This window comes from Coenobita brevimanus, chromosome 27 (genome assembly GCF_032717465.1).
Source record: "Coenobita brevimanus isolate Jiangsu-jjx chromosome 27, ASM3271746v2, whole genome shotgun sequence".
Classification (NCBI taxonomy): Eukaryota; Metazoa; Arthropoda; class Malacostraca; order Decapoda; family Coenobitidae; genus Coenobita; species Coenobita brevimanus.
Window position 1 is genome coordinate 35,583,148 of NC_136980.1, and position 14,175 is coordinate 35,597,322.

The window sequence follows — 14,175 nt, forward strand, 5'->3', positions numbered from 1 at the left end:
GGTGGTGGTGGTGGTGGTGATGGTGATGATGATGATGATGATGATGATGGTGGTGGTGGTGGTGATGGTGGTGGTGATGGTGATAATGATGGTGATGATGATGATGACATTCATGATGATGGATACAAATCTAAACATGGAATGGAAACTCCTACAGAAAGGCTCAGAACAACACGGGCTGAGGTCATAAAACAAGACTGAGGGTTATAGACCTTGACCAGTCTTGTGCTGTCTCTTCCTTTGTTTTTGGATGCTACCGCACTCCACCTCGTACGTGGGAATTAAGGCTGGAAAGACAGTGATGAAGTGGTATCAGGTATTCCAGTTACCCAACAAACTCTAACACATGACAGTCCAAAATGTTTGGTATTAATCCTCTCATCTCCTCTCTCTCTCTGATTTAGTGGTCTTGAACGGAAAGTGAAGGAAAGAGTGACCTATGTATTTGGACGGATTTTGGGTTAGCTCTTCCATCTATCTGGTTTCTCTTGCTCTCTGGATCTTACCTCACCCCATCCTTAGGTGGGCCAAGTGGTCACTGATACTGATACCGATGACTAAAGAGGTGAGGAAGGAAATATCAACAGAACATCAAACAATCCCAAGCAGCTATTGGTGTCTGCCACTCATACTGAAAATACTCTCAAGACAAACAACTGTCAGTCAGTGCAATATATATTTCTGTCCACTGCTACCTTAACCACAACTACATCACCAGCTGGCCCTGATAAGCAGCCTACATGGTGGTCCTGTGCAGCCTGGGTGGGGCACGTGACATCCACCCGGCACACACACCACTCTGCATAGTTCCCTACAACCTGGTGAGGCAATGTCTACCATAAGAGGAGTCAATCCCTTACACAGTGAATAGGCACTTACTGTACAGGTGTTGCTCCTCAACTCTGGTTCATCTGACTAAGCAGACCTGTCAACCACAAGTAAGCAACAACCCCTCAAGTATTGTTTCATAAGCTCTCTACACTGCTAAGGTTCTGTTTGCATCTTAGTGTGGCACGTGCTGTCCATTGCTCTATTATGTTGTGTGGGCCAAATCTACCAGCTGGGCACGTGTCATCTGTGATTCCGCCCAACCCAAATCTAAACTGGTAGTTGAGGATGGCTGGGTGATGTCCTGCTCTAGGCCTGGCTAGGTGAACTCAATCATATCTATTCCAGGACACATCTGATGGGTGGATGTCAGGTGGGTGGCTTGAAGTATGGTGTATTACTGCCATGCGTGTGATCTATGTAAATGTTTTTTCACTGCTGGTGTTGATATGTCTGGAGGTGGGATATTGTTGTAAAGGGTGTGATAATGTCTGTGTGGTGAGTGTTTAATGTGTCTGCGTGTGTTGTGTGTGTCACGCAATGACAGGTTGCTGTGTACAGAAACAAACTGTTACACACAACTGTGTGTCCCTCTTGTCAAGGTACCAGTACCCTCTGACTGGGAGGACTTTAGTTTCACTGTGTAAGTGAGGTGTGGGAGTGGTTTAAGTGCAGCCAGTGGTAATGCATATGGTGCTGTTCTATATGATTTGCAAGGTGCTGTAGTGGATGTTAGATAGGATGGGAGCCCATGTCCAGGAGGCATACAACATCACTGATCTAATGCATTGTTTGCAGAGGAAGGAGAGAGTTATTTTCTGCTGCCCAGAGTCTGGTCTTACAGCTGCCCTGAGCGCAATGAGTCTGGGGGTGCGCTGCCTCTTTATGTCCTGTACATGGTCCCTGAAGGTGTGTGCAGTGTCGCATGTCACTCCAAGGGTATTAATGAAGGGTATGTGTGGTGCATTTACATTGTTAAGTGTGATGGAGGAGTGGCTGTGTTCATGTTTAATGCTGGTGATGAGTGTGGTGGTGGATTTGGCTGGAGTGACTGTCAGTGAAAGATGTGGAGTGAGGAAGTCGGTGGACACCAGAATCGAAGAGTGTGTACTGAAATGATATGGTCATATGGAGAGAATGGATAACAACAGAGTGGTGAAAAAGATATACCTGAGCAAATCTGAAGGAGGGAGGCGGTGAGGTAGGCCAAGAAGGTGGAGGGATATGGTGGATGAGTGTGTGAGGAAGAAATGTTTGGAAGTTGGTGAGGCTAGGGAACTGACAAGAGACCAAGCTGGCTGGATGAATGTTGCGAGGAGAAGTGCATGATCAGGGATTTGGCACCCCTTTTTAACGTGACGGCATCCAGACTGACTCTATCGGATACGTTAAAGCGAAGCTACAATGTGGTGAATGTTTTTGGCAAATCAGATAGAACCAGGATTCTGGGGGCTTGAATGGTGAGCGAATGGAAGTGTGGCCCATTGGACTGGGCAAATATAGGCTGCCTGGACACTGCCACTCTGCACCCAGCCCTAGGGTGGGAAAGGAGGTCCGGATAATGATGATGATGATGATCTGTCAGTCTGTTGCCCTCAACCCAAGTCTGCAGTGTGTTGAAGAAGTCCTGTGCATCGTGCAGGCTGTCTGGAGTGTGGTGTATGGTTGTTATGGCGATGTCATCTGCACACGAGACAATGTTTGTGAGGCTGGGGTGTGGGAATATCATGCATGTATAGGATGAAGTGTGTTGATGAAAACAGAGCCCTGAGCAACTCCATTAGGGAAATTTCATGTTCGTGATGACTTGTCCTGGAATGTTGTGCACTTGTCTGCCGGACAAACAGTTAGCAAGCCAGTGTTTGGTGGTGTTCTCCGTGTCTGTGTTGTATAACTTGGTGACTATGTTGTGTTGGGGTTAGCATTGAAGATGTTATTAATATATATCTCTATTGTATGTGTACAGTAAAGTCTGAGAATATTCTATGAGTTTTCAAACATGTACACAATTTTTCAAGAGGAAAGTTGTGTGACTGACCTGTGAATGGTGAGGTACAGCCGCATGAGCTCTGTGAACTGAGGGTCGTCATAGCCGAGCATGGCAGTGAAGTTGGCAGACCAGTCCTTGTTGGGGTCAATGGCACCAATGCTGGTGCCGTCACGGTACAGGTTACGGTAGATTGTGGCCGCCACAGTTGGCAGTTTGGCAATCAGGTCCATGGAATCCTCAAAGCAAAGCTGCAACAACATAACAGGGTGTGAGGAATGGTTGTACAGGTGTCTGAGCTGTCAATGTATATTGCCACACCACCATAGAGGCTTTGCTGTGTGGAATAAGGATGGTGGTTGTTGTTCCATAACCCCTGCCTATCTGGCCAAGCAGACCTGCTGACCAAAGCTATGCAATTACTACTATAAGGCCAGCCCACAGGTACAGACCAGTGCACATGCTGTGTAGGGATCCAGTGCCCCTTTGTGCCAAAGACTGCCTCACGTGGGTTGGACTGGTGTCCCTCCCAGGGTGAGGTGAAGGGAAAATGTAATGTGGTTTGGCTGCCAAGTGGATGCTGCAGGTGCTCCACCTAAGGTGTACAGTGCCATCACTCGTACACTCTATCACTGCCTAAGGAATGGTTGCAGAAGTAAGTGACCTGTCAATAATATGCTCCAAGAACTAATTTTTGCTGCATGGGATGTGCAATGGTAAAAAAAGGTATACTGTACGACTGTCAAAAGTAAGATGCCACAGAACCAGAGAAGCCTTACCAGATCTTTCTATTACAGCTTCTCACTACAAACCTCCCACAAGCTGTATGTGAATTAAATCTGCTGTGCTTACTACTGAAAGGCTTCCTACAAGTTTAAAGCTCTATGCTATACAAGCTCTGGCAGAACCTCTGTTCAATTTCTTAACTCACAGGCCATTTTAGAGGACCTTCTCCTAAGCTATCTCAGGTCAAACTCTGATGCTCTACCCTCATACACCTTTCGACCCAATTTTCACCAACCATTCTCTCCAAATTTCCAAAGCACCTTAACCCCCCCATAAACATCACATTATCATTGCCCTCAATATCCAGCCAATCTCACAGCAGCTCATTCATAACTCTGTCATTACTAAGTGTCATTCAGGTAAGCACTACACACACAACAGAAGTATGCTTTAAAAAGTTTTAGAGTATAATGCAAGTATGACACCGAGATCTCCACTGCCATTCCGTTTAATTACGTTCACATTCCACAACTCACACCTCACCTCTATTCTACACTCTCTCCAAACAAAGTAGGCAACATCTCTTCCCTACAACTTTTCCCACCACTACCTATCCTAGTCTTACCTCCCAGTATTTTGTTTTGTGTACGCCCTCTCCATACCCCTTGGCAAACTTGCTCTCACTGTTCAGCGCGGTGATGGCGGCCGAGAACTGTGCCATGGGGTGGAGGTTGGAGGGGAAATTGTTGAGCATGTTGACCACGTGGGGCGGGAGGTCGGCCCGGTTGGCCCACTCCTTCGACAGCGCTGCAGCCTGAAAGGGAAATTATATACAGCACATGAGGGCAATACACTGAGGTGGTCTGGACACGTGGAGAGAATGGAGAATGAAAGACTGACTAGAGGGTGTATGTAGGTGACGTGGAGGGAGGGAGAGGGAGGGGAAGACCGTTGATTAGGTGGAGGGATGGAGTTGAGAGGTATATGAGGGAGGAGGGAGTGAGTTGGGGGGGAGGGCAGTCAAATGTGTGTGACAGGGTGACTTGGAGGCGTTTCGTCCACGGCCACCCGTTGCGAGATTAGGGCGTCGGGCTATAGATAGATAGATAGACATAAGAACAAAGCATAAAGGAAGGTGACAGTCAGGTTCATGGTAAGGGTATATGATCAACCAATGTCCCTTGATGCAATAACTATCACCACCACCACCACCACCACCATTCATTAACTCTCTCCCTCTTCCCCCATGTATCTGCAATTGTGCTGAATATTTAAAATGATCCTGGTGAGAATGTCAGAACCGCAAAAAAAAGAAATAATAAAAAACAATAATAATAAAAAAAAAGCCACATGACTAATTCTTGCATAAACTGTCATCCTGAACACTAAGACATAAGCTTGTACCTTCTATCTGAAAACTTTAAGGTGCAACATATAACACTATCTACTCATCTATCTATTGCCAGACGCCTCAATCCTGTAAAGGGTGGCCACAAATAAATCACCTCCATGTCGCTCTGTCCCCTGCCATTTCACTGCCCCACTCCCAGCTCACACCCTCCTTATCTCATATTACACTGATGCAAGGATATTTACGGTAACTTGTACGAACACTTTTTGGGCAGCCCACACCAGGAATAAAAACTACTAGCACTAACAGGCTGGCAGTTTTGCAGACACTGATGCTAACTCTGGAACTGTCTTTCTCTGTCTGTACAGTATATCCTACTGTCTATCACCTCCAGTCTTTGAGATGCAGTGCGTCCTGGCATCTTGAAATGAATGGATCTTGAATTTGGCTGTTAATTTGTTTTTAATTTTTCTTGGAAGGAACAATATTGTGGGCTTCTGGCCTTTGGTTCCTTCTTCCTTACATTTTAACACACACACACACATACACAGCCACTGCAATAATACTACCTAAGTCAATGTCAACTGATTCAGACACCAACAGTTGCTAGATGGGAGGGTTTGTTTTTCCCTTGTGGAACTAGTCCACCACTCCCATGACTTGAATACTGTACTGACAGATTATCCCCCATGTTATAAGCCAGGAGTAAATCACCCTGAATTGACTCTATTGGATACGTTTATGTTAAGCTACAGAATGTGGTGAAGGTTTTTTTTTTTTTTTTTTTTTTGGCATATCAGATTCAGCCAGGATTCCAGGGGCTTGAATGATGAGTGAATGGAAGCGTGGCCCACTGGACTGGGCAAACTTGGGCTGTCTGGACACTGCTACTCCTCACCCTGCCCTAGGGTGGGAAAGGAGGCCCAGATGATGATGACGGTTACCCAGATCAACCCTCCAATCCAACTACACACAGCCAACTACGCTGAAATGATTGGGGATCTTCATCTGTTTTTTTTTTTTTTTTCTAAACAGAATATAAACAGAGGAAGGAAAAACAAAAGTTTAAAAAAAAGAAATCCATACACCAAGCATAAAATAAACCTGCCATTGTGCGCGTGTGTTGGCCTACCTGGGCCTTGGTTGGTATGTCGCCGGTACAGAGGAGCCAAAAGCAGCCTTCGGGGAGTGGTTCGGAGCCTCCTTCAGCGGATGGCAGTACTTTCTGGCACTCTGGCAGGGAGTAACCTCGGAAGCGGATGCCCTCTTCAGGATCCAGCACTGAGGTTTCTGTTACAAGACCCTTCATACCACGCATTCCACCATACATCTGTAAATAAACACTACTGCATTACTATACATATTCCAAACTTTTAAAACTACCACGCATGGCACTATCATCACTATCCCCAAACCCAACAAAGACCCCATGTTAAATTCCTCACACCACCCCATCACACTCCTCTGCACCCACTCCCAAGTCACTGAACGACTGGTATTACAATTAGCAATGCCTCACATCCCCCTAGCCCCATCACAACATGGTTTTAAGCCACTACACTCCATGAACACCCTTCTTACAGACCTCACACAAAGGATTTTTGATGGCATGAATTCAGCAAGGCCACCACACAGAACACTCTAGTCACACTAGGCATTAGCAAAGCTTTTGATGCCATCCCCCGCCACAACCTCACAAACATGCACAATAACACAAAAAGATGGCTGGCAAACTACTTAGCAGGCAGAATTGCCCATGTAACATTTGCCGGTCAGTCTTCTAACATCAGAAACTTCACAAATGGCGTCCCCTAAGGATCTGTTTTGTCCCCTACACTCTTTAATCTATACATGCACGACGTACCCACACCCCACACACCACAGAGACACATAGCTTCCCATGCAGATGATATAACACTTAATGTACGCACCAAAACACAAACACAGCTGCACACATCCTCCAACCTTACCTCAACACACTACACGAATGGTTCACCACAAACAGGCTCAAAATAGCCCCAGCCAAATCTACAGTGACTTCTCACAAACTGGACAGCAGAACACAGTCACATCCCACACCTCACCATAAACAACACTCCCCTCCCCCCTCCCCCAAATCCTTGGTGTAACATACAATACATCAATGTCATTTAAACAACACATCACAAACATTAAAAATAATAACACCAAGACTCAGTGCCCTAAGGTCACTTGCCCATACAACATTTGGACACAACAAAGAAACCACCACCATAGTATACAAACAATATATTTGTTCAGGGATGAACTATGCAAGCCCTGCTTGGGCTCCTAACCTCACTAAAACACACTACAACACTCTACAGACCATACAGAACAAGGCCCTAAAAATAATCACAGGCTGCACAGCTACTATACCCACAGACCATCTACATCAAGAAACCAAAGTCCTCAAAGTCAAGGATCATCTAGACATGAGAGGCACCCAAATTCTTGCCACAGCCTCCACAAACCCACACCATCCACTGAACTACATGGCAGCACATCCACACACACCAAGGAACATCAAAACAACACCCAGCACACGATATCATACACAAATACTGTCATTTCTCTCCACTTGCCCGCCCCAAACCAGCTTCCAGAAGCATATCCATACTCAAATCACTTGCCGCTCCATTCAGGCACTCAGAGACAACACACAGCTGCATTCATGGCCACCTGATATCCACCCCTCTGAATCCTATCTCCCTCGTGAGGACAAGGTCCACCTGGCCAGGGTGAGATGTGGGCATCATCCAGCCCTCTTAGAGTTATCAAAAGAGGCTGGATGACTCCGTCGCTGATGCCTGTCCAGGATGCAACACAGCACCCCATACTATTAAGCACATTATAGAAGACTGCATTGCACACAATCACCTACACCAACAACACAACATACACTCTTTGAGAGCTCTGTGGGAAAGCTCGGTCTCGGCCAAGGCCTTCCTTAGGGATCCGGGGTTGTTTGGCCAGACTACGTAAGGAACAACAACTACTACTACTACTACTAACATGCATGTGTCAGCCTTGGTCACCTAATGGCAGGTCTCCACACTGTTCAATCTCTGGCAGCCTCCCTATTCAGTCCCTTATCCCTAAGGTCACACTCCATGACCTCGCCCCAGGTCTATTTCAGTCTGCCTCTTGCAACCCTACCCCCGACGTTCATACTTATCACATTCCACACCCAACTCTCATCATCTATGCTCTCCTTATACCCAAACCAACCACATTAAATGAAACTATACCATGCTTTCTCTTAAGGAATCTTTTAATTGAGGCTGGCCATGGTACAACGCTGATCTGCAGACAAAGTAGACCAAGTGCCAGAACCAACTAAAAATCTAAGCTGTCTAACAATATATGCCGCAACATGGGTCTGCTTGAATGTGAGTTTCCCGCTGAAGAGTGATGAATGTGCTGCTTGTCCCCATGCCTGCACCCAGATTTCACTCTTATGGTAGTATCTCGTAGGGTTGTTGGCAGCCCTACACTCTCACAATTTCTAGACTTATGATGTGCCTATGAATTTCATAATGCAAGACAAGGTAAAAAGGAGTGAATTATGAAAAAAAAATTCCAGCATACATTTTGCATCATCTAAGCTTGTGTTGCTCCATGAGAAGCATAAGAACCCAGCTGAGCAAGTTGGTCCTGACATTTAAGATAAGAGTGACCAGCCTCACTCATCTCGGAGTGGCATTACGTGAGCAATAAACCCCAACCATCCCTTGGATATAAACCCACACAGGCTCAATCCGATTGGGGTACCTTAATTACCCACTAGGCGTCATAATTTGATTATATTTTTACCACCCAGCGTAGTAAATGGTTTCCTGGTGTACAGGAAACCATTTGACTTGTCACTCAGTGTAGAGTCACCTGCAGACAGAAGGAAGAGGAAAGAAATAAGGAAAGAATGACAGAAGAGGAAGGAAGAGACAAATGGACAGTCACCTGAAAGCAGCACTACATCGAGTGTGTGTGGATGGTGACTATTCCCACCTACCACCAAGAGTTGCTTTTAGTTTTAAATATTTGGTTAATACTATCCCTTATTGGTGGACGTCAACTCACCATGTCGACGGTGATCTCTCCAACCTTGGTGTTTCCGTGTGCCTTGCGGAAGGCCTTGACCTCCTCCTGCATGATTGGAATCTTCTGGGCCATCACTTCCTTGAGGTCTGTGCTCTCTGTTGAGTACTGGCACCGCACAGCCAGGGCCGCCAGTGGGCTCGCCTTCTGCTGGAAATATCAGGAATTTTTACTGACATATTTATTAGCACAGTGACTGGAAAAGAAACGTTTGTGGTGTGTGAATGTCAGCATAAAGATGTTGGTATATTTAGTGATGTATGAATGGGGTCTGGCCATATGGAGAGGATGGAGAGTGAGAGACTGACGAGGAGAGTGTATGCGAGTGAGGTGGAGGGGGGAAGAGGGAAGGGGAGGTCAAGGATGAGATGGAGGGATGGAGTGGAGGGCTATTTGAGAGAGGGGGATGTGAGCTGGGAGCAGGGCAGTGAAATGGCACTGGACAGGGTGACAGGGCAATATGTTTGTGGTCACTCCATACAGGATTTAGGCATCTGGCAATAGCTAGCTAGCTAGCTTGATAGATGAATGGGTTCCCTGGTTAGCTGCTAAATTCAGGTTTTATTCTCTGCCTGACTGCCACTCTTCCTCCCTATCCATCTTCTCATTTCATGTTTTTTTTGCTAAGTCCTGGTGATTTTTTTTTTTTTTTTTTTTTTTTTTTTTTAAAATTCAGCACAGGACAGTCTCTTTGATTTGGAGGGACTGGAAACAGCACTAATATACCCCTTAAATGTGTGAAGTCTTTCTTGAATTACATAAAAGTCTGATAACAACAAAAAATAAAAAGGATGTTACCCAATTTCAAGGAACATAGACTTGTATTCTTGGGGGTTAAGGAAGCTCCCTGACACCTCCTCCTTACTTATTTAATTCTGGATACGACTGGCTAAGATAGTTTTATGTTAATCATGCAGAGGATGATGGTACTGGAATGATTCAACTAACACAGGACGGCAAGGAGTTAAAAAGCAAAATAAATAGCTTAGGAAGAGGTGTTAGGTAGCTTCTTCAACCAACAAGAATACAGTAAACCCTCAAAGATCCGAACGTCAAAGATCCGGATCATTTCTTGGCAAAATTTTCAATTTAAAACATAGGCTACAAGATACACAATTTATTAATTAAAATTTATGAAAAAAATATTTGTACACATTATTATACTATCCTATTAATTTTATACTGTAATAAATTTAATTTAAATTTTATCGGTTCTTCGGTATCCTTTTGTGAGGTGCACACATGTGAATGGGGGGGAGGAACGCGGCCTTGAGGGGACAATGAGCTGAGGAAGTTGACCGAGTGTGAGTCGCGGGAACACAGTGACCGGGTGAAAGCACAGTTTTCTTTCTTTACTCTTCCACCATGGCTCCAAAGCGCAAACATACAGTGCTAACCATAGGTGAAAAACTTGAATTACTAGAAAAATTAGAAAAAGGTGTACCAGTGTCTCGGTTAAGAGAGGAATATGGTGTTGCAAAACAAACAATCAGCGATATAAAGAGAAACAAAGCCAAGCTTCGTGGTTTTGCTGCCAAGGCAGGTGGAAGTGGAAGTGCAGGTCCCAGTTCCCAAGTGAAGCTAAGATCGTTATGAGTGGACTCTGATTAAGAAGTCAGAGGCGCCCCCACTAGAACCCGAGGATGAACAACAGAAAGTGACACTTTGGCAAGGTGAATATAAAAAATAACTGTTTGTTTTTATTTTGCATTAAGTTATACCTAAACCACCACAAGTTTTCTTTCATATGAGCAAATTTATATAATTTCTGGAAGATCCGGATTTTTCGAGATCCGGACAGGGTTATAGCCCCAATTAGTCCGCATCTTTGAGGGTTTACTGTACGGTATGTGCCTTTATGTCCCAGTGAGCAGTGAAGGAGCGTTGTGGTGTGGATGTGGATGTGATAGGAAGCTTTAGGAGAAATACAATGAGGTGGTTTGGCCATGTGGAGAGGATGGAGAGTGGGAGACTGATGAGGAGAGTGTATGTGACTGAGGCAGAGGGGGGGGGGAGAGGGAGGAAGAGGCCAAGGATGAGATGGAGGGATGGAGTGGAGGTATATGAGAGAGGAGGGGAGGGTGAGCTGGGAGCAGGGCAGTGAAATGGCGGGGGACAGGTCGACATGGAGGCGATTTGTTTGTGGCCACCCCTTATGGGATTAAGGCGTCTGGCAAGAGATAAATAGATAGATAGAGTGTTCTGTAAACCAACTCATGCAGTATCGGTATGTCAGTGCCAGGACCCAAGCCTGCCAGTACTGCCATCGTGTCTTGTGTCCTGTCTGGCTTCTCACAGTTCTATGATATTATGCACAGTCTATACCAGTGTTTCTGAGCCACTTCACTCTGATGATACATTATATTCTATCACCTGTACAAGTGGGTCCTGTTATACGAGTGGGATTCGTTAATGGCAGACTGCTCGAATAACAGAAACTCTTATAACAGGTGAAAAAGGGCGGGGGATCATGAAAGTCAGACAGCAAAAACTCACGTAACGTGGGGAAAAAGAGGAGGAGGATCATGGAACTCGTAACGGGGTACATAAGAGTATACAGTAAAACCTTGATATAACGGACTTCAATACACTGGAAATCACTTTTATTGGACTCGAGGAGCTACCAGACTAAATTCCTATATATTGGAAAAAGTTCGATAAAGCCAGAAGCAGTCCGGACTGCCTGACCACTTCAGCTCCGTTCACCACAGTAAGGTAAATAAAAGACATGTTTATCAGCGTACAGTATTATTACACATACTATATAATTTGATTAATGTAGTGAAGGTATAACACAGTACAGTACCTCAATGGTAGTCAAAACAGTTTAAAAACCACTCATGTGATCTGGACTAATGTCTGATATATCGGAAAGAGTCCGGGTTAGCAGGGGGCAGTCCAGATGTCGCTTTTATCAGAATTTTGCATTTTTCAGAATGGTTTTGGCCCCAATTAGTCCGTTATAGTGAGGTCTTACTGTACAGTATATTAAACTTCACTTATTTGAACTTCAACACTACCAACTTCAAAATCTACCAAACAGCCCCCAAACACATCAAACAAAAGGCAGATTTTTGAAAGTGAAATGGATGACACAATGAAAGGTAAATGGGTGATTTTTGTTGTGTTTCCACTCTGCTGTCCACTGCCCAATGAAAGTACCTGAACTGAATATTTATAAGGTATCACAGTGCAAAATATAAACCGACAAAAAACAATATACAGCAGTGAACATGTATATTCCTTAAGTATGGTATCCAATGAACAACAGTTTAGTAAAAAACAGAACCTGTGGTAGTTATAGTGCCCCTTCCCCCCCCCCCAAGAACAACTGTATCATTAGCCTTCCCCCCAGTTAGCCTGACTGGCAGCACTAACACTCTATACAAATGAAATACTGAGAACCCGGGCCCCAAGCTGTTGATGCAGTGTTGCTCAGTATGCCTCCACCAAGCCTTGTACACAGATCTGCCACACAACCTTCATGGCAAGGTTCACTGTGGACTGAAATGAGACTAAAGATAAACTACGTCCACCCCATATGACCCTGGCCTTGCTGACCTAATCTGTTCACTGTCCCTTCATAATGCATCACTGACAAAAGTTTGGTTGAAATCCATCGAGGAGTTCAGGAGACAGCACTCACGCCCATATGACCTCGACCTTTGACCCCTTGATCTTGCTGACTTAATCAGTTCATCATCTCCTCATACTGCACCACTGACAAAAGTTTGGTGGAAATCCATCGATGGGTTCAGGAGACACTGCACCCACAATGGCGTTATGGATGCAAGCATGCACAGGTGGACAAACCAATCACTTATTGCCTCCTCCATCATAGGTGGGTGGAGGCATAATAAGAGACGTTATAATAGTGAATGTGTTGCTGGATATCATTTCCACCTCCAACAGTACACGAGATGCTGCTGAGGACACTACATGAGGTGGCACTGTACCCTGGGTGGAGCAGCTGCAGTGTCCACCAGCCAGACAAACCTTCCCATACTTCCCTGCATCCCACCTGGGAAAATACCCTGGTCAGGCCCTGGTCAAGCAGTCTATTACAAGGAGGCTACTGCATCCCTGTAGTGTTCTGTACTGTACATGTAACACCACCTCACAGCAGTTGCTTGCCTGTGGTTGATAGGTCTGCTTGGCCAGTTAAACTTGGGTTAAACAACAACATCACTTTGAGAAAATGAATATACTACATTGCACAACAATTTTTACTACTACGGTAAGAATGCATTCCAAAATATTGTTTTTTTTTTATATAAGCAGTTCTGTAAATCTCAAAATGGTGTATCAGCTTCACAGGTTGTAATGGAACTTTAACGGGCAATCTTTCTGTACTTGTCTGTGGGTGTCACTACAGAGAAAGACATAAGAGACAACAATGAGGTCTTCATTAGCAACAAAGTGCTAAAAATTAAATGGTGTTATTCTTACTGGGGGGGGGAGGAAAGAGAGAGAGAGAGAGAAAGAGAGAGAGAGAAAAAAAAATACCACCAAAATAAATCAGTGTATGATAAACTGCACATCCCAATTCTTGTGTGTTCAGAGGATGGCTGTTGCTGCTGCCAGTGCCCAGCCAGTATTTCTCTCTACACTACTCCCACAGACCTTCTTCATGATTTACACTGTGATGTACCCTCTGAAGGAATAAATTACAGTATAGTTCCAAACAAGAGATGGTCTGGGCATGTTGAGAGGATGGAGGATGACAATTGGGTACAGAAGGTGATAGGTGTGAACACTGGGGTGGGGCTGCAAAAGGTACACCAAAACAGACCTGGGATGAGATCACAGTGTGACTTCAAGGGTAAGGTAGCTACTGAACAGGAAGGCTGCCAAGAGATCAAGCAGCAGGGACAGCCACCATTAGGTGACCAAGGCCAATGCATACATGCATGTTGCAGCCTATATAAACAATATGATATGATGCAATAATCACAAAAATCTGTTACACTTAAATACAGGTATTGTCATTAGTAACCGTTTCATGGTTGCACTCTAGCTATTATAATCCAGGTAATACCAGACACCTTTAGTCAGCTGAAAGTGTACCAGAGAAGCTGGAGCCAAAACAGTAACAACAACAACAACAAAGCCAGCTAATACCATCACCTGCCGTAATAGGTCAAAACTTAAAACTCCCTGACAGTGC

At 44.9% G+C, this 14,175-nt stretch overlaps 1 protein-coding gene across 2 annotated transcripts in view; it reads right to left on the reverse strand.

Annotated features, from left to right (window-relative positions):
- kdn (citrate synthase) overlaps positions 1-14,175 on the reverse strand; it is a 28,296-nt gene that overhangs the window by 6,392 nt on the left and 7,729 nt on the right. The window contains exons 2-5 of one of the 2 annotated variants that reach the window (XM_080268407.1): positions 8,991-9,155; positions 6,025-6,222; positions 4,167-4,355; positions 2,867-3,066 (exon numbers count right to left, since the gene is read on the reverse strand). In XM_080268407.1, the coding sequence (XP_080124533.1) occupies positions 2,867-3,066; positions 4,167-4,355; positions 6,025-6,222; positions 8,991-9,155 (752 nt within the window). Of the gene's footprint in view, positions 1-2,866; positions 3,067-4,166; positions 4,356-6,024; positions 6,223-8,990; positions 9,159-14,175 lie in introns of both variants that reach the window. The other variant, XM_080268406.1, reaches the window with a different exon arrangement.